The sequence below is a fragment of the Syngnathus leptorhynchus genome, chromosome 14, assembly GCF_054491065.1.
Source record: "Syngnathus leptorhynchus isolate UIUO chromosome 14, UIUO_Slep, whole genome shotgun sequence".
Taxonomy (NCBI): domain Eukaryota; kingdom Metazoa; phylum Chordata; class Actinopteri; order Syngnathiformes; family Syngnathidae; genus Syngnathus; species Syngnathus leptorhynchus.
Genome location: NC_141208.1, coordinates 2096571 through 2122457, shown reverse-complemented (window position 1 = coordinate 2122457; position 25887 = coordinate 2096571). Strand labels below are relative to the sequence as shown.

At 46.6% G+C, this 25887-nt stretch overlaps 3 protein-coding genes across 6 annotated transcripts in view; 1 reads left to right on the top strand and 2 right to left on the bottom strand.

Moving 5' to 3' along the window:
• The first annotated feature begins 374 nt into the window (after window positions 1-374).
• On the top strand, window positions 375-14855 carry LOC147045897 (retinal-specific phospholipid-transporting ATPase ABCA4-like). Of its 2 annotated transcripts, XM_085929354.1 has the most exons (49): window positions 375-440; window positions 498-591; window positions 747-888; window positions 962-1098; window positions 1244-1371; window positions 1511-1708; window positions 2536-2625; window positions 3269-3509; window positions 3843-3982; window positions 4082-4198; window positions 4307-4504; window positions 4590-4795; window positions 4863-5039; window positions 5208-5430; window positions 5600-5821; window positions 5896-6100; window positions 6213-6305; window positions 6431-6643; window positions 6887-7064; window positions 7143-7274; window positions 7527-7666; window positions 7741-7878; window positions 7944-8125; window positions 8209-8314; window positions 8388-8593; window positions 8691-8748; window positions 8851-8898; window positions 9118-9293; window positions 9504-9628; window positions 9713-9811; window positions 9885-10166; window positions 10243-10275; window positions 10337-10442; window positions 10526-10600; window positions 10671-10840; window positions 10928-11105; window positions 11176-11291; window positions 11383-11530; window positions 11614-11737; window positions 11820-11949; window positions 12025-12145; window positions 12233-12295; window positions 12476-12582; window positions 13009-13150; window positions 13359-13493; window positions 13576-13679; window positions 13925-14017; window positions 14096-14345; window positions 14493-14855. In XM_085929354.1, the coding sequence occupies exons 1-49, from the start codon at window positions 375-377 to the stop codon at window positions 14607-14609; spliced, it is 6972 nt and encodes a 2323-aa protein (XP_085785480.1). In that variant the 3' UTR covers window positions 14610-14855. The 2 variants fall into 2 exon arrangements, with proteins under 2 accessions (XP_085785480.1, XP_085785479.1); XM_085929353.1 differs by having other exon boundaries at window positions 8691-8898.
• A 311-nt stretch (window positions 14856-15166) lies between these two features.
• LOC147045896 (noelin-3-like) lies at window positions 15167-17971 on the bottom strand. 3 transcript variants are annotated; one of them, XM_085930006.1, is made up of 6 exons: window positions 17906-17971; window positions 16847-16996; window positions 16514-16669; window positions 16219-16438; window positions 16025-16131; window positions 15167-15844 (listed from the first exon to the last, which is right to left on the bottom strand). In XM_085930006.1, exons 1-6 carry the CDS (start codon window positions 17969-17971, stop codon window positions 15167-15169), a joined length of 1377 nt encoding a protein of 458 aa, XP_085786132.1. The 3 variants fall into 3 exon arrangements, with proteins under 3 accessions (XP_085786132.1, XP_085786133.1, XP_085786134.1); XM_085930007.1 differs by having other exon boundaries at window positions 16847-16993; XM_085930008.1 differs by having other exon boundaries at window positions 17909-17971.
• A 408-nt stretch (window positions 17972-18379) lies between these two features.
• Window positions 18380-25887, bottom strand: part of LOC147045895 (collagen alpha-1(XI) chain-like) — a 33637-nt gene continuing 26129 nt past the window's right edge. Inside the window, exons 46-69 of the mRNA XM_085930200.1 lie at window positions 25673-25726; window positions 25528-25581; window positions 24301-24408; window positions 23045-23098; window positions 22916-22969; window positions 22782-22835; window positions 22647-22700; window positions 22450-22557; window positions 22321-22374; window positions 22131-22184; window positions 22007-22060; window positions 21702-21755; window positions 21374-21481; window positions 21220-21273; window positions 21088-21141; window positions 20869-20976; window positions 20738-20791; window positions 20626-20661; window positions 20482-20535; window positions 20063-20315; window positions 19866-19978; window positions 19718-19786; window positions 19404-19637; window positions 18380-19271 (exon numbers count right to left, since the gene is read on the bottom strand). Of these exons, the coding sequence (XP_085786326.1) occupies window positions 19125-19271; window positions 19404-19637; window positions 19718-19786; window positions 19866-19978; window positions 20063-20315; window positions 20482-20535; window positions 20626-20661; window positions 20738-20791; window positions 20869-20976; window positions 21088-21141; window positions 21220-21273; window positions 21374-21481; window positions 21702-21755; window positions 22007-22060; window positions 22131-22184; window positions 22321-22374; window positions 22450-22557; window positions 22647-22700; window positions 22782-22835; window positions 22916-22969; window positions 23045-23098; window positions 24301-24408; window positions 25528-25581; window positions 25673-25726 (2040 nt within the window). The 3' untranslated portion in view covers window positions 18380-19124. The remainder of the gene's footprint in view (window positions 19272-19403; window positions 19638-19717; window positions 19787-19865; window positions 19979-20062; window positions 20316-20481; window positions 20536-20625; window positions 20662-20737; window positions 20792-20868; window positions 20977-21087; window positions 21142-21219; window positions 21274-21373; window positions 21482-21701; window positions 21756-22006; window positions 22061-22130; window positions 22185-22320; window positions 22375-22449; window positions 22558-22646; window positions 22701-22781; window positions 22836-22915; window positions 22970-23044; window positions 23099-24300; window positions 24409-25527; window positions 25582-25672; window positions 25727-25887) is intronic.

Genomic DNA, 25887 nt, shown 5'->3' with positions numbered 1-25887 from the left:
AGTAAGCATGGCTAAAACGAAAACATAATTTCCTGCTACTTTGTTGCATTCTTCTCCGTGCAGTCTTTCAAACACAAATGATGGCAGCCTGCATCTTTTCTTTGATTGTATCATCATAATAATGGGACTTTTCTTAGAAAAATATGATTTGACGCAACAACAAAAAAAAGCTACAATATTACAGCAATATAGATTAGTGTTTCTGGAAATGCTGCTGTTTTGGTTAGCAACAGAGTTCAAATTGGCACAGCAGTAAACACTCAACTGTGAAATAATATAATTATTTTACTTCAGGTTTTGTGAAATAAAGGACCCTGACGTCACTTGTTTCCACAGGTTTAGCAAAGTCACATGACCCCATTTGAAGGGGAGCCATGAAGACTGGCTCTCAAATCCGCCTGTTGCTTTGGAAGAACTGGACCCTACGCAAAAGGCAGAAGGTAACATGACATCTCATTTCAAAGGCTTTCTATGGCTAATATGCTGCTTTGTTGCAGATTCGCTTTCTGGTGGAGCTCTTGTGGCCCGTTTTGCTGTTTGTCGGTTTGGTGTGGCTGAGGAAAGCCAACCCGCTCTACCAGCAGCATGAATGTAAGAGCACGCATTTGGAGATAGGGAAGCCATCCATTTCATATTCATTTGAACACGAGCTTCGTTGAGGTCGACATGGACTACACAATTGCAGAGTGACAATATGTCATGTGAGAGTTGTGCTTAGCCTAATTTAGCTCTCCATGACATTCCAGGTCATTTCCCCAACAAGGCCATGCCGTCTGCGGGCGTGCTTCCTTGGATCCAGGGCATCTTCTGCAATGCCAACAATCCCTGCTTCAGACACCCCACCAGAGGAGAGTCTCCAGGGGTCGTCTCCAATTATAACAATTCAATGTGAGTGACTCGCGTCATTATTTATTGATACTGTACGGCATTTTACATTTTGTTTTGTTTGTTTTTGCTTCAGATTGTCACGCTTCTACACAGACATCTTGGGGATGTTTAGCGACACGGAGGTGCACCAGCTGAGACGTATGTGGCAGGAGGTGTCTGCCTTCTCCGACTTCATGGACACGATACGCAACAATCCAGCTGCCGTGTCAGGTGCGATGGAAATCTCAAATGCTGGCCAAACACTGGCAGAAGATTCAAATCAGAGTTCTTTGCTTGAGAGTCATAGCAAGGGAATCCCTATGAAAATTGTTGGTTGACAATAAGTCGATTCATACCGAGGCTGCCCTGCGTTCAGGTCGCGGTCTAAAGATCGAGGACATCCTGAAGGACGACGAGCTTCTGACGGCGTTCTTGCTGCGAGACGCCGAGCTCCCCCAGTCTGTTGTCTACCAGTTGACCAATGCGGAAATCCGAATAGAACAGGTGAGGTTTGATGGACTTTACAGTTTAGTAAACATATAGTGTGGAATGATCCGATGGGAAGAATAAAGCTGACATTTCAAAAGTTATTTCTTTTTTGAATCAACCTGATGTTTATTTTCTGCGTCTTGTTCCTCGGCAGTTTGCTTCAGGCATCCCGGACCTTCAGTTGAAGGACATCGCGTGCAGCCAGGCACTACTGGAGCGCTTCATCATCTTCCCCAGCCGCCACGGCCTCCACAGCGTCCGCAATGCCATGTGCGCCCTCAGCCAACAGCGGCTGCAGAAGATCGAGGATGCGCTTTACGCCAACGTGGACTTCTTCAAGATCTTCCAACTGGTGAGACTTGTGATTTAATAGTGTACCTAATAAAGTGGCTGGAAGCGCTCAGCAGGTGACTCAGGCTTTATCCGTCTTGCCCCTGTTTCTCTAATGGGCTTAGGTTGGGCCCCGCCCACATCGGCTAAGAAGTGACCCACAGTGTCTTGTCTTGGCTGACAGATTAGACAAATTGTGCACCATGCTCATAACCTAATGTTTCTCCCATTTAAATTCATAAATATACCATTAATCCTTTTACCGCCGTCCCCTCGAGGTACACAGAGAAGCGGCGTACCACTGAAATAATTAAATAAATAATAGAAATAATAATAAAAAAATTAATAGAATGTGAAATAAAGTTTTTGCTTCATGATTTAATGCTTTCAATTCAATTCTTTTGGTGTGCCCTCTTTGACCACTAGGGGGCAATAAAACACGCTCATACAGACAAGTCAAGTGTACTCAGTGACTAAATAAACTGCAATGATATTCGTAATTTTTCTCTAAAATTGCCAATATCTTACAATTCTTGTCAGAGTTTGTATACTTATGAACATGACTCAATCCTTTTTATGATCATATTTAAAGTCAACCTCCCCAGAGGTGCGTGAAGCACGTTGCTGCAATTTTCCACCTCCCACCAACGCTCCCTCGTCAGCCTCACTTCCCCTTACCCAAAAATTCTCTTCATTGAGCTGCAAGCGTGAGGAATGTGCCAGGAAGGACGTCTGGCGTATTTGTCTTGGCGTTCCCCCCGTGCTTTCCCAACAACATCACCCCCCGGCCTACTTCCCTTCAGCAAGACAAAGAAAAAGCTGATGACTCAACATGTCTTCTCCTCTCAGTTGCCTCGCATTATGGATGGCGCTTCCGAGGGGGTGGACCTACAGCGGTGGGGTCGCGTCCTCAGGGCGTCGTCAGAGAGGATACGAGAGGTGAGCTAGCCCACAATGCACTGCTGCCGCTCCCACCCCAAGCGATCCCTTCAGCCGCCCACTCCTGAGGTCCTTGCAGGCTATTATTAGCCCTTTAACCCCTGTTGTATTTTTAGGGGTCCTCTGATTACCTTTGCCAAGAAGCTTATGTGTTTTTTGTTTGTTTGCATGGCTCAGTCTACATTTTTTGAGGCGGTAACCTTGATTTATTTTCCTTCAACGTCAATTTTAACCTCACGAAACTTTAATTACTGTTCCTTATTTTCTATATCTGAGGTGGCGGAAGGGGGGGGGGGGGTCAGGGGTCATCATCAGCACTTCAGGCCAAATGAGTAAGAATAGCGGGTGGGTGTGTTAACATTCCACGGAGATGATACATCCAGCCAGGTGGGACCTGCTTGTCGCCGTGGTGACAGAAAGGCGCCAAATGCTTCCTGTCTGACTTCATGTATTGTTTGGAAGGAGTGAGTGACATCATCAAAAGCCAAGACGGAGGCGAGAAGAAAAGCAAAGCAATCAAATGTCAGGAAATATGTGACAAAATAAGTTAAATAAAATATTAAAAAGATTACAAAATGATTTTGAGGTAAAGACAAAATATTTCTGGCCAAATTTTGTCAAATGATCCTTTTCCTGCCATCAGCTGATGCAGCGCAACAACTCCCAGGCACTCATCAAAGCAGTGACTTCGCTCTTCGGCGATGGCGGCCCTGCTTCTTTCTCGGAGCTGACGGCGTCCATGTCCAACCTTTTCTGCGGCTACCCGGAGGGCGGCGGCGCACGTGTGCTTTCCTTCAACTGGTACGAGGACAACAACTACAAGGTGTTCCTGGGTGTCAACAACAGCCGCGCCCGTGACACCTACGTCTATGACTACACTACCAGTGAGTTCAACCTGCCAACAAATATTTCATTCATTCGGATGAACATTTTCAGTCACCCATGAGGAAAAACCCAATTAAATATCTAAAATGTCCTCATCCAATTTATGTTTCAACATTTCTTTCTAAATTCTAATTGCGACCAAAATTGTCTGTCTAAATTCCTAAATTCAAATGAAACTCAAAATGGCAACCAGATCCAGTTAAGTTCAATTCAAATCATGACCCAAACATAATTTGGAAATTCAACTACGCTCCAAAATATCTCAATCAAAACCCAAAACATCGTCCTTTCCTCTCCCCCATTGAGTGAAATCCTATTGTTGACGTTTGCAGCTGCCTTCTGCAACAGCCTGATGGAGACGCTGGAGTCTAACCCGGTCACCAAAGCGGTTTGGAATTCTGTCAAGCCCCTGCTGATGGGAAAGATCCTCTACACTCCTGACTCCCCTGCCGTCCGGAAGATATTAAAAAGCGTAAGGGAGGAGTAGCCCGGCCCGCCTGCCGGCATCCTGACCCCTGTGACACCCCTCTCCTCCAACGTTTGAATCATGTTTGTTTTGTGTGCGCGTCAGGCGAACACCACCTTCGAGGAGCTGGAGAGGCTGCGCAACATTGCCAAGATGTGGGAAGAGGTGGGGCCTCAGCTGTGGGCTTTCTTCCACAACAGCGTGCAGATGAATGTGATCAGAGTAAGACTCGGAAAATGAAAACGAGGACTCCGTATCACTTCAAATGATCTAGTTATGATGATCGTTTTTATTTTCACTGATGTATATTTGTATGTGTCATGGCCACAGGACACACTGGCAAACCCCACGGTGATGAACTTTGTGGACACGAGCCTGGAGGATGCCAACGTGACCACCAGAGATATCCTCAACTTCCTCTACAGTGGCTCAGAGGAATGGCGACAGGCAGGAGTGTCCGGCTTTGACTGGAGGAACATTTTTAACGTCACTGACCAAATCATGCACACCATCAACAGATACGCTGAGGTGAGAATGAGCTATAGCTACCTAACCTACCTAGCTAGATAGCTAATTCAAGAACTTACTGTAACATTGTCTCTCCTGACTGTAGTGCATCACTCTGGACAAGTTTGTGGCCTACACGGACGAGTCGCAGATGATCCACCAGGCCTTGTATTTGCTGGAGGAAAACAAGTTCTGGGCCGGCGTGGTCTTCGCCGACATATACCCCTGGACCACCAGTCCCCCACCACACGTCAAGTACAAGATCCGCATGGACATCGACGCCGTGGAGCGCACAAACAAGGTCAAAGACAGGTCAGTGAGGACGTTCTGAGTTACATCCTGGGAGTTGTAGTCGCGAGTGTCCTCTGTCTGTTTTCAGGTACTGGGATCCAGGCCCTAGGGCGGACCCCGTGGAGGACCAGAGATACATCTGGGGTGGCTTTGCCTACCTACAAGACATGATCGAACACGGCATTATTAAAGTGCACACGGGCCACGATTGGCCACTAGGGGTCTATGTGCAGCAGATGCCCTACCCTTGCTACGTGGATGACCTGTGAGTCTGCACTGCTAGTTACATATCTAGAGAGAACATAGCTAAGTTGGTAACCCACAAGATATCTAGGCACATAGATAAGTACGTAACTACCGAACCCTAACCCCTAACCCGAACTCAACTGAGTGAGTAGATTTTTAAAAAGATTTTCACAAACCTCTCCATCAGCTTCATGATCACGCTGAACCGCTGCTTCCCGATGTTCATGGTGCTGGCGTGGATCTACTCAGTGTCCATGACAGTGAAGAGCATTGTATTGGAGAAGGAGCTGCGCCTCAAGGAGACCCTCAAGGCCATGGGCGTGGCAAACGGTGTCCTTTGGTGCACCTGGTTCATCGATAGCTTTGTCACCATGGCGGCCAGCACGATGTTCCTCACCTCCATCATTGTGGTGAGTTAGTAGGTAACTACCTAGCTCATTAAGCATCAATGTTACTGACCAACGAGATAGCAAATAGCTACCTGACCAGATAACGAATTCACTAACCTACTTACTAACATGGTAGCTGGACAAGTAAGTACTTACGTAACTACCTACATGCCATATGACCTACTTTTAGGGCGGCAAGGTGCTGAACTACAGCAACCCGGTGCTGGTGTACCTCTTCCTGCTGACGTTCACCGTGGCCACCATCATGCAGTGCTTCCTGATGAGCGTCTTTTTCAACAAAGCCAATCTGGCGGCAGCGTGCAGCGGTGTGCTTTACTTCACCCTCTACCTGCCACACGTGCTTTGCTTCGCCTGGCAGGACCGCCTCACCGTCCACATAAAGATGGCCGCCGTACGTAGACAAAAGAAAACACTTATTATTAGAAAGATGTTGCGTGTTGATGATGTCGCCTATCTCCTCTCCAGAGCCTGCTGTCTCAGGTGGCGTTTGGTTTCGGGACAGAGTACCTGTCACGCTACGAGGAGCAGGGTGTGGGCCTGCAGTGGGACAACATCCAGACCAGCCCGCTAGAGAAGGACAACTACTCCTTCCTTACCTCCATTTTTATGATGGCGCTGGATGGCGTACTCTACGGCATCCTGGCCTGGTACCTGGACAACGTCTTTCCAGGTGAGAACTCGGGACTGAGGTGCTTTGAAAATTTGCTTCCTTGAATAGCAACATAAATGAATTATTCAGCTAATAAACTAACTCACCAATAAATCGTTGTGATTCTCCGCAGGTCAGTATGGCATCGGTCGGCCATTCTACTTCCCCCTGCAGCCTTCCTTCTGGCATAAATCTTCATCTCCAGATGCTGCCACAGATGACTTAGGTATTGCTAGTGCACAAAATGAATGTGTTAAAAAGAAAACATTGTATATATATATAAAAAGATAAACACGTCACTGCGACACCTTGAAAGTGTTTAAATTGTGAAATAACTGATTTCTTTGACAGTTGCACCAGAAGCGGACAAGGTAGAAAAGGACCCCGAAAGTGGCGGCACACCTGCAGACACTGTCAACAACACCTGTAACGGCTCAGCCAGCCGGAAAACCTGCAAGCACCAAAGCAAACGGGAGCGCCTGGAGAAGGAGAAAGAGTGGCTGAGGCTACAGGAGGAGCAGGAGGAGAAGGAGGAGGAAGAAAACGCCTCCGGGAGGCAAGAGGGTGAGGAAACAATTGCCGAGAACATGCTAAGATCTCCATCTAGTGGACAAGGGAGATACTACATGTATGATAAGATAGATGATGAGGAAACAATTGCGGAGAATATGCTAAGAGCTTCATCTGGTGGTCAAGAGAGATGGTACATGTCTGATAGGATACCAACACTGTACTTCAATTTCTCTTTAACAGTATCGTATTTTGAAAATAAATGTGAAATTCAACAAAGGTGTTTCATCCCGGTAGGCCTGCTTTTGTTTGAGCCGGATCCGTTGGGTCTGGAGTTGGGGGTTTGCATCCAGGAGCTGGTCAAGGTGTTTCCAGGAGGCTCTCGCCCCGCCGTCGACCGCCTCAGCCTCAATTTCTACGAGGGTCAGATCACCTCCTTCCTGGGACACAATGGGGCCGGCAAGACTACCACCTTGTGAGACCACGCCATCAAAGGTTTACTTTTTATTATTTACCCAAGTTGTGATTTTTTTTTTTTTGGTCTTCTGTCTAGATCCATCCTTTCCGGGCTATTCCCGCCCACGTCCGGTTCTGCTTACATCTACGGAAGAGACATCCGCACCAACATGGACGTCGTGAGGTCCTCCTTGGGGATGTGTCCTCAATACAACATCCTTTTCAATCAGTGAGTACCTCGCTTGCCACAGAAGACACGCTCAAAGGACACTTTATTAGGTACACACGCGTTTGAAATACATCCAATCCAAGAAATGCTTTCTGTCTTTACAAGAAGAAAAATAATGGTCACTTTTGATAACAAAAAATAATAAAAAAATCCTATAAAACTAATTATATATCATAATATAATATAATATGCAAATTATTTTTTGAATGGACAGTATTGTGTTGAGATTTCAGTTTTTTCTTTGGCTTCCAGCCTGACAGTGGAAGAGCACATCCTGTTCTACTCGCTGCTGAAGGGTCGCACGCACGCCGAGGCGCAGAGGGAGGTCGAGGACATGCTGGTGGACCTGGGCCTTCCTCACAAGCGAGAAGACGAAGCCCAGAACCTCTCAGGTTAGAAATTACTCTGCCTATTTTGTGTGTGGAAATGAGAAAATGCTCAGCAAGCCTCTGTTTTGCACCAACAGGTGGCATGCAGAGGAAATTGTCGGTCGCCATGGCGTTTGTTGGCGGCTCCAAGGTGGTCATCTTGGACGAGCCCACCTCCGGCGTGGATCCTTATTCCAGGAGGTCTATATGGGACCTCCTGTTGAAATACAGATCCGGTACAAATAGATCAAGTTACATTGAACAGGATTTTGTCTGCTTATGTTAACGGGATGTTGTACAGGTCGCACGGTGATCCTGTCCACGCACCACATGGACGAAGCCGACCTGCTGAGCGACCGCATCGCCATCATCTCCAAGGGCCAGTTGCACTGCTGCGGCTCACCGCTCTTCCTCAAGAACTGCTTTGGCGCCGGCTTCTACCTGACCCTGGTGCGTCGCATAAAGGACCTCAAGAAGAAAGAGGTGAGCTTTATACTTATATGACTTATTATATATCAGAACGTTTAGAAATGTGGGAGGGTGAATGATTTGTCTTCTTGCGCCAGAACGACTGTGACTGTGCCTCCGACTGTTCCTGCACCTGCTCCATTTGCACCAGACACAAGGATCAGTCCCAAAACCTGTGCCAGACAGCCGAACGGGTCCTTGAAGGTGAGGTCCAAGTGTCACCAAACCATCAAAATGCCCATTTTCCTCACCCAAAACCCGTCTGTGATGTCCGCAGGGAACCTGGACAGCATCAGCGGCCTCATCCACCACCACGTCCCCGACGCCAAGCTCATCGAAGCTATCGGTCAGGAGCTCACCTTCCTGCTGCCCAGTCGGGACTTCAAGCACCGCGCCTACGCCAGCCTCTTCAGGGAGCTGGAGGAGACCCTCGGCGACATGGGCCTCAGCAGCTTTGGCATCTCCGACACATCCCTGGAGGAGGTACACCTGCCTTATGAATGGATCTCAACAATAAAACAAAAACCACAGTTAGTAAATTTGTATTTTAATATTTTTCATGAATGTACAACCTTTGCAGATCTTCCTAAAGGTGACAGCAGATGGCGAGGCATTAGCGAGCAATCCCGCCACCGCTGGTAATGATCACCACCTCCCTCCCACGTGTCCCAGCCCTCCACCGTCACACGTGTTGTGTGTTTGTCACCTGTGTTCTTCCCCGTGTCACTTCTTACCTGTAGAAGAATGGATGTTGCGGCGAAGGAAAAAGGAAGCGGGAGTAGATGAAGGTCAGACATGGGACAAATGAAGCTTTTATTGAATTTTAGCTTTTTTAAATGACAGTAAGATAAAAAAAAATGACTTAGACAATGATGCTATTTGGCTAATTTGTAGCCATGAGCTGCCCCAAGTTCTGCTCCTTCCAGTTTATTGCTTCCTCGCTGCCTCTAGTCTATATTTAGTCAATGTTTTTGTTTTGAAACGCCATGCATGTGCGTCAACCACAGAGCGCTACGATGCCATGCAAGGGAACAGCGTTACGCTGCACGCCGCGTCAGACTGCAGCGCTGGCAAAGGCTCAAGGCAGGTGAAAGGAGCCTGGCTGATCCTGAAGCAGTTTCACGCACTACTTGTCAAGAGATTTCATCACGCCGCTCGAAGCCGCAAAGACTTTGTGGCGCAGGTACAATTTGTTTTTTTTGGCCTTTTTTTCACCAAATTCCACTTTTTACAACTTTTGCAATACATGTGCAACAAAAGTAATCTAGATCAGATTCTGAATTGAATCTTTCTGTTACAAAAGTGATGTGAATCCGGATTAAAAGTGGTTTTCGTTTGTCCGTTTAGATTTGCTGTGGTTTGATTTTTTTTTTTTTTTTCTATGATGGTTCAGATTGTCCTACCTGCCAGCTTCATCCTCATCGCCCTCATCTTCACCACCATCGTTCCACCCTTTGGAGAGTACCCCAGCCTGACGTTGAGCCCCTGGATGTACGGACCGCAAGTCTTCTTCTTCAGGTTGCCAGCCATGTGACTTCACATTTGTTCTTCTGAGACAGTCAATCCGCAGTGATCTTATTCACGGTTGTCTTTCCAACGTAGTAATGAGAAACCCTCGGACCCGACCATGAGGCACTTCGTAGAACGCTTCTTAAGGCAACCGGGTCTCGGAACTCGTTGCATGCAAGGGGAACCACTGGGGTGAGTAGCACAGAGGAGACTGGTCTTGGCGGTAAACTGATGAGAATCAAATAAAAGATGACTTGCCATCCAGGCTGCCTTGCGACCACGAGCCGTCCGAGTGGCAAAGTCCCGACGTGGATGCCGTGACGAGCAACGTCCTGCAGAGTCCGGAGTGGAACCAGAGGAACCCCTCACCCTCCTGCTTGTGCAGCAGCGGCAGAAAACTAACCATGATGCCCATCTGCCCCGCTGGTGCCGGAGGCCTCCCGCCCGTGCAACGCTTGGAAGCCACGGGGGACACCTTGATGGATCTGACTGAGCGCAACATCTCGGACTTCTTAGTCAAAACCTACCCAAGTGTCATCAGATCAAGGTGAATGGTCAAATGTTGCGTTGCTATATTACTCGGCTAATGTAAATGTCTAATTCCTCTCTGATTCTTCTCACAGTTTGAAGAGCAAATACTGGGTCAATGAACAAAGGTAAGGTCCAAAATAAAATCCATAGTACCACGTGCCCCAACTGAATAGAGTCTCTCCTCAGATATGGTGGCCTGTCCATCGGAGGACAGCTTCCTATCCTGGACGTGGAGCCCAGAGACATTGAAAATGTTTTCCGTCAACTTGGACGAATGCTCAACATCACGGCGGTAACGAGTCCCGTCGTTAGCTTAGTCGTTAGCACGTCGTTTGACCTCCTCCGAGCCTTCCGATCAAAAATGTCCTCTGGCAGGGTCCACATTCCAGAATGGCACTGCGGGAGCTCGGACCTTTCCTACGATATATGGAGAGCGAATTTAACGTAAAGGTGGGCGCTATTGAGGAATTACGGTAATAAATGGAGCACACCAGTAAAAGAAATGGTTCTTCCCTGGCAGGTGTGGTACAACAACAAAGGCTGGCATGCCATGGTAGCCTTCATGAATGTAGCCAACAATGCCATCCTGCGGGCGTTTTTGCCCACGAGTGCCAAGCCCATTGAGTTTGGCATCACCGCCCTCAACCACCCGCTAAACCTCACCAAGGAGCAGCTTTCCGAGGTCACTGTGTGAGTGCTGAGCCCGAGACACACAAGTGCTCAATCGAATGCCGGCAGTTGTAAATTTGACAATTTGGACTCATTTGCTCTCCTTAGACTGACCACATCAGTGAACGCGGTGGTGGCCATCTGCGTAATCTTCGCCATGTCCTTCATCCCGGCCAGTTTCGTCCTCTACCTCATCCAGGAGCGTGCCAGCCAAGCCAAGCACCTGCAGTTTGTCAGCGGCGTTAGCCCTTTTATCTACTGGCTGTCCAACTTCTTCTGGGACATGGTAAGGGGGGATCTGCACCTAACAGTTTAAGGGATTATTGCTCTGTTTTTATTTTTCACGTGTCATCTAGGTGAACTACTCCATCAGCGCTGCCATGGTGGTCGTCATCTTCGTGGCATTTGACAAAAAGTGCTACACGTCCCCGGCCAACCTACCTGCCCTTGTAGCGCTGCTCCTGCTCTATGGGTATGATTACCATTGTATTCAAAAACGATCCAAAAGTCAAACTACTCATGCTTCAGAAGGACCCGACAGAACTATTGGTATGCACATTCAGGTGGTCCGTGACGCCCATGATGTACCCCATGTCGTACCTGTTCAACGTCCCGAGCACTGCCTACGTGTCACTGTCCTGCATCAACCTGTTCATCGGCATCAACAGCAGCGCCGTCACTTTCATCCTGGAGCTCTTCGAAAACAACCGGGTTTGTTATAGATATGTCAGGGTCAAAGGTTCTCTCGCTAGCTAGCTAACTAGCTAACGTTTTGGGTCTGGGTGTGTCATCAGTCGCTGCTGATGTTCAACAAGTGGTTGAAGAAAGGCCTGCTGGTCTTTCCTCACTTCTGTCTGGGTCGTGGACTTATCGACATGGCCATGAACCAGGCGGTCACCGACGTCTATGCCCGTTTCGGTAATCACGTTTTGTTTACGCACGTGACTTGAGTCTTAACCGTCTCCGGTCCGAAGATTGTGTGTGCTTGTGCTTTGGGCAGGTGAGGAGCACACAGACAACCCCTTCCGATGGGACTTTATTGGGCGTAACGTTTGCTTCATGGCGGCGGAAGGTTTTATCTTCTTTGCTTTCAACCTCCTCATCCAGTACCGCTTCTTCTTGGACCACTGGTAACACATCATCATGACACAGATGTTTCCAATGAATTCTTTTTTGAAATAGAAACAATTTTAACGTCTTCGCAGGTTATCAGACAGGAAGCGTAGCCCGGCGGCAGATGAGGACGACGACGTGGCGTGCGAGCGACGAAGAATCTACGACGGTGGCAGCAAGTCGGACATCCTGCACATTCAAGACCTCACCAAGGTCAGCAGTGGAGGATTTTCTCGCAACTTAATGCTAAAAGTACGAATCGGTGCTTTTGGTTTATTTCTATTTCTTTGCTTCTCACAGACTTATGTGGGCAGCAAAAGGGTGGCTGTTGATGGGATCTGTGTGGGTGTTCCCGCCGGTGAGGTGAGCTTGCTGTTTGTTTTTTGTTGTTGTTTTTTTTGGTAGGCAACACCATCTAAACTCAAGACAACTGAGGCAGACTTTTGTACATAAAAAAAATACACAGTCATGAAATGAATTAATAAAGGAACGAACGACTATCATCATTTAGCAAATGAGCTGACATTCTTTTTGCCTTCTCAGTGTTTCGGACTTTTAGGCGTCAACGGCGCCGGCAAGACGACCACCTTCAAAATGTTGACAGGCGACATTGACGTCAGCTCCGGGGATGCTACCGTGGTTGGTTACAGGTATAAAACCACAAACCTTAGGATGGGCTTTAGGTTTGCTTAAGCGTTTTGTGGTAAAGGGATAACTCTTAAGAATATCTTCATGTTTGGATTTGATTTTGGGTTAGTAAATTGATTTACGGAGTCCTCCCATTGTTGATGATTATTCCGATTCTAATTTCCATTTTTGGGAAGCCATCCAGCACGTTAGAAGGTCACACTAATTGAAATATGAGTGTGACTAATCATAATAACTACAAATATGAACGTGAATACATTAAATGAAACGAATGGTTGTGGAGATGCTGCAAATGGCTTTGGGCCAACATTTTTCTTCCTTTCCCTCATTAACATTCTGTAAGGGTAAAAGTCGCATTTAAATGTCAAAGCCAGCAAAAAGGAAGAAAAAAGAGTGTCGAGGGTGTAACTTGTCATGTTGTGTCACAGCATCCTGAAAGAAATTCTGGACGTGCACCAGAATATGGGATACTGTCCACAGTTCGATGCCATTGACGAGTTGCTGACGGGCAGGGAGCACCTGTACCTGTACGCCCGCCTCAGGGGGGTGCCTGAGGATGAGATCCCCAGGGTAAGGAGGACCTTGGCACAATATTAGTGCTGTACCGATGAGCCGAGAGAAGTAGAGATCTCTTGGTGAACTTTCACTGACAAAATTATAAACACTTTGGGGAGGTGTCAATTATTCCTGGATTTTTGCTATGTCTTGCTCCTGATCCTCCTTGAGCAGCAGGGCTTTATGGTAATATTAATAATAATACCACCCTCCCCTGCTTTAGGTGGCAGAGTGGGGCATCCAGAAGTTGGGCTTGTCGGAGTACGCCGGCCGCTGCGCCGGCACCTACAGCGGTGGCAACAAACGCAAACTGTCCACCGCCATCGCCATGATCGGTTGCCCGGCATTAGTTCTTTTGGTGAGTCACCCAATCGGCTCCTTGGAATTCTTTATATGCATCGCTGCGTGCTTCTCCAGCTGCGCAAATCTTTGACTTTCAGGATGAGCCCACCACGGGGATGGACCCGCATTCCCGCCGTTTCCTGTGGAACGCCATTTTGAGTGTCATCCGCGACGGGCGGGCCGTCGTGCTGACGTCGCACAGGTTTGATGATATTGTTGATCACGTTAGCATAAAGACGCGATAGCGTGGACAAGGCGGAGGGAATACTAGTCATTTTTGGCACAAAATCTTAAGGCTTTAAATGGTGACAAGTGTGTACTGATTCCAATTTAACATGAATTTGCAATTCTGAGCACAGCCACATTGCTGTTATGCAAGGGTGTGCACATTTGTGCAACCACATGATCTCAGTTTGTTCTTAGCTTTCTCTGTTTTGTCTCCACCAGCATGGAGGAGTGCGAGGCTCTGTGCACGCGACTCGCCATCATGGTCAACGGCACCTTCAAGTGTCTGGGTACCATCCAGCACCTCAAATACAAGTAAGACAACCAGTTGACGTCATTTGTCACTTGTTGCTATGGAGCATAAATCAGTGGGCGACATCTCTTTTGGCACAGATTCGGGGACGGCTACGTGCTAACCATGAAGATGAAGGCGGCCAAAGCGGGCGGGCCTCCTGACCTGGAGCCCGTGGAGGCATTTATGGAGAGCAGCTTCCCGGCGTGCGTGCGGCGCGAGAAACATTACAACACGCTACAGTACCACATCGCCTCGTCCTCACTGGCCAGGATCTTCCAGCTGGTCGTCTCCAATAAGGAGCGACTCGGCATTCAGGACTATTCCGTCTCGCAGACCACGCTAGACCAGGTAAGGTACCGTTTGTGTACTCTCTACCTTTGTGTGTTGTGTTTTGTGTACCTTTTGCGTGTCTGATATTTTTGTGTTGTTTATGTTTGTTTTTATGGATTGAATTATAGTAATAATGTCGCACGTGTGTGTGTGTGACACCCGCAGGTGTTTGTCAACTTCGCCAAGCAGCAGACGGCGGAGGACGACGTGGTCACGCTGCAGCGACGCGGTGTGGGTGCACGCAAGGATGTCAAAATCGCGCCCGTGAAAAGGAAAACCTGAGATGAACTTATTAACAAGCTACACATGTACAAATATATATTGTATGTACGTACTGACAAATGAATATATGCAAGCACCCGGAGGCTGTACAGACATGGTGTTTTTAATGGATGTTTGCATGCCCTGTTTTACATTTACAAAATGAAAGTGCATGCTGTATATTTAATATTTGATAATGCTATGTTCATTCTGAGAAAGCATTGTAGAAAAGTGCAGATCACCATTTTATATTCACCACAAATAAAACAGTAGAAGCTTTATATATTCAGAAATGTCCTGTCGTCATTTAAATCTAGGGTCGGGGTTTCAAACTAGGGTGTCAAAGTAGGGTTTAAAGCTAGATGACACAAATTTTCTGAACATTTTAGAATTGGAATAGAATGAATTGAATGAAAATGTGTAAGGAGATGCAGGACAAAAAGTGTGAGGAAGAACAATATTATGTTTAATAAAGAACAAGAATAACATATTTCCAAATGAATCATCAGATAATTCATTACTCTGCCAAATATCGGTATTGGACTTAATAAATCCATATCAGCACCACATGTTTGCGTTTAGGCGTCGTTGTCGGTTTTGATGATGTGGAAAAGCGTGACATTGAAGAGCACCTGGTGTCCATTGTTCCAACCGTAGAGGGCTTGCTCGCGGGCGTTGTAGTCCAGCATGGACATGTGGAAGTACTGGTTGTGAAATGGGATGTCGATATACTCGTACGCGGACGTCCGGGTAGAGTAGGCGTAGTACACCTTGGCGCCTGTCAAGTGCGAGTTGGTGATGTAGAGCGTGCCGCAGATCATGAAGGCCTCGCCGGCGTTGCGCTTGGAGTACTCGGTGTTCCAGGTGTTGAGCGGCCGCAAGGTGTCTGGGTCCAGGCGGCTCAGAACCACGTTGCCGGCGTTGCGGTTGGTGGCGTAGACGGCCCAGAGGCCCAACTCGTCAGCCATCAGGTCAATGTCGGAGAAGCCGCCCCACGTGTACGGGTAGACGTTGTGGAAGCCGGCCGAGTCCAACGCCCTCTGGGTCAGCACGCGGGACGTCTCCAGGCTGTAGCGCACGATGATGTTGCTTTGCATTTTGTTGTAGTACAGCGAGCCGTTGTATACCACGTGGTTGGTGCCCGCCCACTTGAAGGGCAAGATGTATGTGCGGGACTCCACGCCTGACACAAAGTCCGCCATGGAATTGTACTGCTTGACGACCTTGTTGTTGGTGTAGCCGTCCATGTACCAAACCTGCGGAGAGAGGCCAGCAAAAAAGACGTCAGAAGAAAGTTGCTGAGAAAAAGCTTTTATTAGAAATTAAAAAAAATAATCTGGAAAAGTTATGCACTGAAAGGAGAAGAATACTCTTCTTAATGTTCTTGCCAAGAAAAAGTCCTGCCAAGAGAAATTTCCGAAGTCTGCCTCACTGACTTTGATGTTTTCAGGAGAGGCTTGCGGGTCTGTCATCCATGCGCCGAACCTGGTCCCGGAGGTCTTCACTGTGAGCGGGCTGCTGATCTTCAGCAGCTTGCCGCATGCTGCACACACACATAAACATGAATACGCACCCCCACAGAAATTCTAAGAAAAATGTGACAATGTATGATGGTGAGCCCCCAACTGACTGAGTTTGCTCATGCAGCTCCTCAGGCGGTTTTCCAAGTTGAGGACTTTCTTGTTGAGCTCGTCATAGTCAAAAGTTCCCATCTGTTCTTGCACGGTCAGCAAGACAGCTGACAGATTCCTGATCTCATCCTTGAACTGGGAAACGATCTGGGCATCCGTCTTGTACTGCTCCAGCACGGGGATCAGTGGCTGGAGTGAGTCCATCTTCTCCTTCAGCTCCTGAAAAGACATCAGGAATACGCATGGGAATCTTCTAGTGTTTGAGGTGGGAATGTGGGACGGACTGTAAAGTACCTGGAAGTTTTTGGTTGCTAGCGTCCTCCTGTCAGAGTCCATCTGTCTGAACTTGGAGCGCAGACTTTTAATGAGGCTTTCCATCCTCACAATGTACTGAAAGTCTCGCTGAGTACGCAAGTTCAGAACCTCCATGGACTGAGACATGTTCTGGACCTGCTTGGAAACAACGTTTAACTAAGGATTCATGTCATCCATTCATTCATTCCTGATACCTCATTCAGTCGGTTCAATGTCTCTTCACACTGACGCAAATAAAGACATTCGAATTTGCCAGCACAGAAAATGACTCAGCGTCTATTCATTTGTGTGTGCATGAGCGTTTCCACATGCCTTCTCCAGGAGTTGTCGCAGCTGGCGTTCTTTGGCATCCCGGGAGCACAGACTCTGCCCGGGTGCCACCACCGTGCACACACAGCGGCCGGCGGCATCCTGGGCAGAACCGAACACTTGCCAGCCCTCCCGCTGCCCCACAGTGGTCTGCTTGGACACACACGCACAAAGTCACATTGGTGTAGGCTTCTTTCGGCCATAGCGAAATGCCCGTGATTGTTCAGATGATTCACATGAGAAGTGTTTGGCACAGTTTATACACTGGATGCCCTTCTGGATTTACCCGGGCTAGGATTGGCACAGGTGAGACACTTAGGGTTAGGGTTTTGGGTTAGGGTCAGAGGTAGGTTTAGGGCTAGGGCTAGAGTTAGGGATTAGGGTTAGAGTCAGAGCTAGGGTTAGGGCTAGGGTTTTGGGTTAGGGTTTTGGGTTAAGGATTAGGGTCAGAGCTAGGGTCAGAGCTAGGGTTTTGGGTTAGAGCTAGGGTTTGGTTCAGGGCTAGGGTTTTGGGTTAGGGATAAGGGTTAGAGCAAATAACCCTAACCAACCCTAACCCCTGTGTTGCAAATTTTTCCATGATAAAATAGTTGTTTGGTCCCACCGGGATTTGAATTCGGGTCGTTGGGGTGAGAGTCCAGCGCACTAAAGAAGTTGCATACACTATATGGTTTAATAGCTCCCATCAGGCACGCAACATTAGCCTCCCCCCAGTTACGATTTTTGAAAAACAATAAAATATGCTGATCTTTTATTAACAAAATCCATATAATTAAGTTAGATTAAAAAACATAAACTTGTAAAGCATCGAAATGGGTCAAGATAACAAATCAATTAGCAGTTAGTAGACTCTTTAGTACAATCATAAAACAATTAGAAAAAAAGCTGAAATAAATAAATTTACAAAATAAATAAGAAAAATGAAAACTACATTTCATCAAAAGATGTTTACCATAACATACAAATTAAGCAGCAGTAGAAAGCATTATCCATATTAAAAAAAAGAATTATTATTAAAAATAATAATTTTGACCTGTCATTTGGAGGTGTCATTGAACTCACCACAGGCGGCCAGTAGCCAAACAGCAGCAACACAAGGACAGACACAAACGGAGACGGCGTCCGCATCTCCTGACGTGAAGAAATACAAACAATTCAATTTCAAGCAAACAAAAAAATAATAATAATAATTGCCTCGCCTATTTTTTTTTTTCATCAGTCACACACAAATAAAAAAAAAACAACGGGTAGAGTGGAGAAGAAAAAAAAGGTAGCAGCGCCGAGCCAAAGGTGGTCCACTCGTGACTTGGCTCTGTTGTCTCCGCTTTGCGACGCTGCGTCCAAGTCAAGAGGAGGCTGCACGCGCGTGCGCAGCCCATCACCGTCGGGAACAGGTCCTCGACTTGCGATATTTTTTTGCTTACGAACGGTGCAAGCTCAGTTCCTCCCACTTGGAGAAAGATAATAACATTCACAGGCTTGTATTCTTTATCTCGGGTGGGGGGGAAAAAAACGGACCAATATTAACATCCAGTTTCAGAATCCAGTTTTAATATTTTTAAAAGGCACACAATAAGTCAACAAAGGCTTTTTGGGTGGTAAATTAACACCAAAGAACATTTCTCTTTGCAAAAAAATGTATTCTAGAACAAACGACTATGGCCCACGTTTGTTTGAGGTATACAGAATAAGAACTTTTGGAAAATATTTATATTACTTTTTATTATGGCTCGACTTCCCAAAGGGTCAATAAAAAATACTATGTCTTTTGTGTTGCACTTTTGCCTGCTGTCATAATTTTATTTACAAACTTTTTGATACTTACAAATTTGTTCAAACGTGCTGTACGTCTGGGTCGGATATTTTCTTAACACTTTAACAGGGAACAAAATTTACGAGCTGGGACACATGCAAAGTCTCTTAATGGTGGTGGATTCAGAAAGGCACAATATTGTACAAAATAATAATAATTATTATAATAATTACAGTTTCATCAAAAAGCAATTTGTGTAGCACCTTGAGTGTTTTGCGCATACGCACATCTGTGGTCGAGCGCGTCCGCCCACCACGCTATCAAAAGTCCTTTTTTTATTTTCTCTAACTTCTCAGTCATGTGATTGCGACCCCACGGAGGGTTGCCACGACGACACTCGCCACATCTTCTTTGCTTTGCGCCGTCCGACCCTGTCCGTCAGTGGGGGAAGAGGGGGGGGACGGCAGGGGGGCAAGGGGCTTAAAGTGGGAGGCAGGGGTCGGGAGGGGTTTCAGAGGGGGCAGGGGTCTAGCCGAGGAAGCAGACGGGGCCGACTTCGAAGCCGAACCTCTGGTTAGAGTCGCCAAAGTCGTTGAGCATGACGTCCAGGATGGGCAGCTGGTCGATGCGAGGGGTGTTGATCTCCAAAACCGTCTTGGAGTAGCCCTGCTTGGACTGCACACACCACACGTCAAAGTTAGCCTTTCACATTCCAAATTCAAATTTGGTTTGAAAGTTTATTTTCCAATTACAGTTGTTACCAATTGAAATGAAGCTTAGAATATTGTTTTGTTGTGGAGGACTTACAGCGCAGCCATCGAGGAGCGGCTTGATGAAGGGACTGTTGTCGTACGACATCTCCTCGTCGTTGGAGCCCAGGAAGCGCAGAGCCTTATCGTAGCTGTCGGTCTTGGCGTCGTACCACGCCGCCGACTGATGGCACACGTAGGAAAAGTTCTGGCGAGCCGATGAGCTCAGAAGCTTCAGGAAGGTCATCTGCACTGCGTTAATACTGTTGTCGGCCACGTCCATGTAGTTGAGCTGCAGGTGAAAGATCAAGTCAATATCCGATCATGCTACCATTCTGCTATTTCTGAAGAGAGTCTTCAAGTTTGACTTACAATTTTTCCACGTTTGAATTCACTGAACCAGGAACCGGGCGTCTCCTTGGGCCAGTTGGATATTCTGACCTGCGGAGGACAAGGAGAACACGCGCCGAGGGTCACTGCGGTGTCTTCACACCGCGGCACGTTCCGTTCCGACACTCACCCCTGAGGACTTCTTGTCTGGGTTGATACACGTCTCGCCGCCCGCCGTAAAGTTGCAGAACACTTTGATGGCGTCTCCGATGCAGCCCTGGTTGGGATCGATCCAGTATTCACCTGAAGCATGAAGATAAAAAAAAAAACCTCGCTATATTGGCAAAAATTGTTCACGCCGCTCATGCTAGGATGACGATCACCTACCATCAGGGAAGTCAGGCTGGCTGAGGCGCAGGTCGTTGCAGGTGCGGGCGGGGTTGTCGGCGGTACCCAGAGGGAACTTCATGCGCTCGATGTCCTGCTTGAGGTTGTTGAGTGATCCGAAAACATCCTCCATAGCCAGGCCGTCCACGCTGTAGTCGTCCGCCGCCTCGTCCGCCTGCTCTTCGGCGTGCCGCTTGTTCTTCCTTGACACGTGCATCATTGGCAGCGACTGGATGATGTCGCCCGCTGGGCCCTGTGGGGCACAAGAAAAACGTTTGGTGTTTTTAGTGTTGATGTCAAATGCTAACAGTAATGCTAATATATTTTGTCCAGCATTTGAGTGAAGACTGATTTGTTCATTTCTTGAGCTAGCTCATTAGATTGTTTTTTTTTGACACACTAAAACAAGAGAAACTTACAGGAGGTCCAGGTGGTCCCATCACTCCAGGGTCTCCTTTTTGACCTGCTCCACCCTGGAGGCAAAAAAAGCAGCATCACAAACACTTTAAAAATAATCCATTATCTGGAATGAGGGGTGAGTGATTGTTTAAAATTCAACTTACGTTTGATCCCTTGGAGCCTTTTTGTCCATAAGTTCCCTAGTAAAAAATAAATAAATAAAGCAGTTGAGATGAGTAAATATGAAGGTGAAAAGGGTAAGAAAAAACAACTTACAGGAATACCCGGAGGACCAGGAGGGCCAAGAGGTCCTTGAGGACCCACAATACCCTAAGGGTAGGCACAAAACTATACATTAGAATGTGATGACAGACATTGTTTGAGAAGTCAATCTAATATGAACTCACAGCTTCACCCTTGCCACCAGCAAGGCCCTGTGGTCCAGGCAGACCTCTGTCTCCCTTCTCTCCAAAGTCTCCAGGCGGTCCGATGAGACCGATGAGACCGGGGTGACCCTGTCCGTGAAGGAATCAAAACAAACTTACTGAATAAAATAAAATAATTCCATACTATATGTGAATTATTCTTTCGAATGGGATTAGCGATAATAAACATTAGCATCTTACCTTCTCTCCCTTGAATCCAGAGTCGCCTTTCATACCAGGAAGTCCGGGTGGTCCCTGTGGACAGTGAGAAGGATGAGTGTGAATGGCAGTAGAAAAAAAAAACCCTGCATTGAGCTATTTTTAAAAACTTACAAGAGGTCCAGGAGGTCCATCTTTTCCAGAAGCACCAGGAAGTCCTTGCTCGCCCTAAGATGAAATAATATAGCATGTCCATCAGATGCGGATAACATTAAGAGTTTAATCCTCATCACAACCAGTCTTTCATAAATCAAAACTCAAGACTCACAACAGGGCCGGGGATTCCTCGAAGACCCTCGGCACCATTCTTTCCGGTGGGCCCTTGGGCTCCCACAGGACCGGTCTTTCCAGGAGGTCCTTCGGCTCCAGCCTCTCCCTGTGGGGGGAAAAAAAAAGAGTGTTCATGTAGTAAAGGCATTTTTTAGGCATTTTGAATACTATTGTGAGAATTGATTAAATACTAACAGTAGGCATGCTAACATTAGGCATCCTATCATAGTGAGATCATAGGGGGTTAAAATTGTCAGGTATTATTTCTAACAAGGACTGATCAAATGCTAATAGGCATTTCTATTGCTCTTAAATCCACATTTTACCTTGGAACCCTTCTCTCCTTGTCGTCCTTCCTGTCCTGCTGGTCCAATGGGTCCCTTCAGGGGGATAAACACACACGCAATTATTGATGCCGCTGTCATTTATGCCGGCCCGTGCGAGCGGTGACCTTGAAAGAGATTTCCCATTATGTTCTAAACATGCTAAAAGCTAAAAGCTGTCCAAACAGCCTCAGGTCAACAGCACGCTTGTGTTGTCATGTTCTATTAGGGGCCATCATCAAAACGTGTGCACGCATTTGGCACACATCGAAAATCTACATCGCCTATCTTTAAAATTGTCTCCTCACCCGTTTGCCGGGAGGTCCTGGTACGCCGGCCTCGCCAGAAGGACCTGGGGGACCCTAAATAGAGTAAGAAAAAAAATTGTAACCTACATGTTGATAATTTATCTTCAGACGTGACACAACGTACCTTTTGACCGGGCTCCCCATCGTCTCCCTTGTCACCTCCTAAACCGTCAAGGCCCTAAATGAGACATTTTCCCAAACATTCAAATCAGTGCAAATTTGTTGCACCACAAAATATATGGTGCAGAATAATGGGTCATGACCACATTGGTGTTTTAGCAAACACCACCGCCTAGAAATGATTTAATACTTACAGCGACACCGGGCTCACCAGGGGGACCATGGTCTCCTGGGAAGCCAACAGGGCCCTGCAGAGCCAGTGAAAAAATGTCTCAGCATTTTAACTTAAAAAATTGTGGTGATGTCAAACGGGTCGCACATACAGGGTTACCCTTGGGACCGTCATCTCCGGATGGTCCGCGGGCCCCGGCAGGTCCTGCAGCTCCAGGAGGTCCAGCTTCTCCCTTCTCTCCGCTTTCTCCTCGGAGGCCCTGAACAAGAAAAAAAGGGTCATACTGATACTTTAACACCATTCACAGTATCTAAAATGACATTCGAAATTGGTGCGGAAAGGACTTACGACTGAACCTGGCTCTCCGGGTGATCCTGGGTTGCCGGCCTCTCCAGTTTCTCCCTGTTGAACGAAACGCAAGAATTTGTCTTATTGGATTGTACATCCTCACAATATAATACAATACGTGGAAAACCTGCTCACCTTCTCACCGACAGCTCCTGGTCCTCCAATTCCACCGGGGGGGCCTTGAGCTCCCTGTGGATGTAGGATACTTTACAGTGAAGCAATAATAGCAATAAAAGTGTTGAATTTTACAACAAAGAAAACAAACTTACACTGGCTCCACCTGGTCCCTGGGGGCCGCGGGGGCCTGGTTGTCCAGGAGGACCCTGTTAAAAGATAGGCATTTACATTATTATTATTATTATGAAATAGAAAAATGCATTTAATTCTCAAACACTCACCATGGCTCCAACGTCTCCGTTCTCTCCCTTCTCGCCTGGAGGGCCGGGCAAACCCTGGAAGAGGTGAGAGTCGTTTGTTAGAGAAGTGTCGGGCAATAAAAAAATAATCATCATTATTTTATCATCACGATAATGTCAACTTAGCATTTGATCGCTAAGTCAGTGTTTGACCCTTCTGGCAATTATTTTCCCATAAAGCGACCAGTGACTTTAATTCCTGCTAAGAAACAAGCAATAATAACAGAATGATTTTGCAAATGTTCTTATCTAAGAGGCTAAATCATAATGACCTGAGGTTTGGCCAGCACAGACAGTCAAACGCATCTTATAGCGCGCGGGTCGATAAATAACGACATGGACGCACTAATGGATTAGAAAGATGCACTCTTTGGAAAACCTATAAAGTGTGTGTTTACAAATGCTTTGATACGTCCACCCTCTTCACATCCGGCACCAAATATTCAGCTAGATGAGAGAAAAAAAATTCATCTATTTATTCACAGCCCACAGTGAAAAAATCATTAGCCTCATGCTCTGAGTTGAGTGGACATCTACTGAAGGGCATTCTTAATTAAAAGAGGGGAGATCAGAGGAGTGCAGGAGGCCCTATTAAAAGTCAATTAGACTGAATAACGATGTTATTAGGCCCCACTGGCCGGCTGGCCGGCGGGGCCGCGCCGGGTATGGCGGTAATGAACTTTGAAATATTCAAGTTTCTTTTCATAGAAATGTCCTTTGCAAGAGGTGAGTCTGCTTCATCTTTATACAGCTCTAACATAATGAAAAATAATTAATAATAATTCCTGTTGAAATAAAAGTTAACCTTATTTCATCCAAAAATTTTAATTCTATATATTTTTTGTTTCATTTGTCATTTTTTTGTGATTGCAAAATGAACTAACTTCTGTTAGTTTCTCGCCCAAGCAACGAGCCAGGTAGCGAGTTATAAGGTATCCCTGTACTGTCATTGTGGAAGAGAAATGTTTCCCCTGTGTAAAACCAACTTCAGGCCTAACAACGGCTTGGCAAGACGCCAGGCGCTACGTTAGCGCTGATTGATTTGTAACAGCCTGCAGTATTCTAAGCAGAGGGAAACAAACATTAGTTAACCAGGAGCCAGGCTTCATGAATAAATAATGCAGTTGTTTTTTTTCCCAAAGTCATGTAAATGTAAATGAGATGAAATGTCATTTGCAGGAAGTCATTTGTGTTCAGGAAACAAACGACGGGAGGTACGTATATCTAAATAAGGTTACCTGTAGTCCGACCGGTCCCGGAAGACCGGGGAAGCCTCTGGATCCTTCGTCTCCTTTCTGGCCAAACATTCCCTGTTGTCCTCGGGGGCCGGCTTCGCCATCGCTGCCCTACACGAGGCCCAAATGACATATTCAAGGTTATGGAGTCGCCAATAAGAACATTACAATACAGAAATATGTTCAATCAGGGCGGATGGTTCCCTTAACGAGAAATTATCAAAAATCTTTTGCTAAAAGTCAGAAAAAACTACATCTTTACTCTGGAAAAAAGTTCTCCAAAAATGAGGTTTTTTTTGGCAACTTTATAAATGGTAAAAATTGACAAAATAAGACAAGATAACTTTATTCTCCTAAAGTTTGAAATGTTTCTCCTACAATTACTGAATGCTGCCCACCCAAAAACTTAGAAGGAAAAAATATTTGATCTCTAAAACTACTTGGCCTGACCTTAGCAAGAACCTTGTTAAAGTTTCCGAATAATAATCAACAGCGTTCTTGCAGTAGCGCAGCAAATGGAGCGCGGACGATGTTGATTTGAACGGACAAACCAATGTTCACTAATCGCTGGTTCAGCTCAGGCGTGCTACCTGCTCTCGGCCAGTGTTTATTTTTGTCATTTTCGCCTCTCGCGGATGCCGACTTTTGGCTTCTAAAGCATTTACCAGATCGTGCCGCTTGTTATGCTCACCCCTCCCTTCAGGTCATCCCTTATTGCCGAAAGCCTTCACGTTAATGAGGCGGGCGAGCGTGTTTGGCGGCTCGCCGACATTAGATGTGCTGAGGCGTTTTTTTTTCTCCCTCGCCAGCACCAGATTGACAGCTTTGGCATGCTGATGTGCATCTGTGTTATTTTTATGATAACAATTTCAGCGAGGCTTATTAAAAAGTTTCCTGGGTGTGGGACAAAACTCTGAAATCAACTGAAGCAATTCAAATGGGATTTATTATGCAAATGTTACTTTTTGATTGCTTGTATCTAAATGGTTGGGTCTTCAAAAGAGGGGATTGCATAATCAAGTGAGTCTTTCATTAGCTGCAGAGTTTTCAAAATGCGTGCTAATGTACACTGGGAGTGAATTTCTCCAGCCACGGCTTGGCAATTAGTCTGGCGTTAGAATTTTCTTTTTATTCTGATTTATCAAGCCTGATTCCTTGGGTGTTCCATTTTGCAGCCAAGATTTTCGCTGTATCATTTACTCATCGGCAAGAATAGGATGTGGTACTCACAGCTGGACCAGGAGCTCCGATCACACCCTGAAGACCACTGGGGCCTGGTGGACCCTGACAAAAGAGCAGTTAGAGAGTTGAGGACAATGACACATCCTTATATGTTCAAGCAAATGAATATTTTATAAAAAAGCGAGGGACTTACAAGTTCGCCTTTGTCTCCTTTGCCTCCCTTCTGTCCAGGTCCGCCAACCTCTCCCTGCGGGACGACACAAGATCTTCAAAATATACTTTTCAAAGTCACCATGACCGCGGCTGGCTAGGTAACAATTTCTCCAGAGATTCCAATCTAATTGGCCTCCACAACAACCTTGAAGTGAGTTTTTGCACTTAATCGATTGTCTGCGGCGTACGTGACGA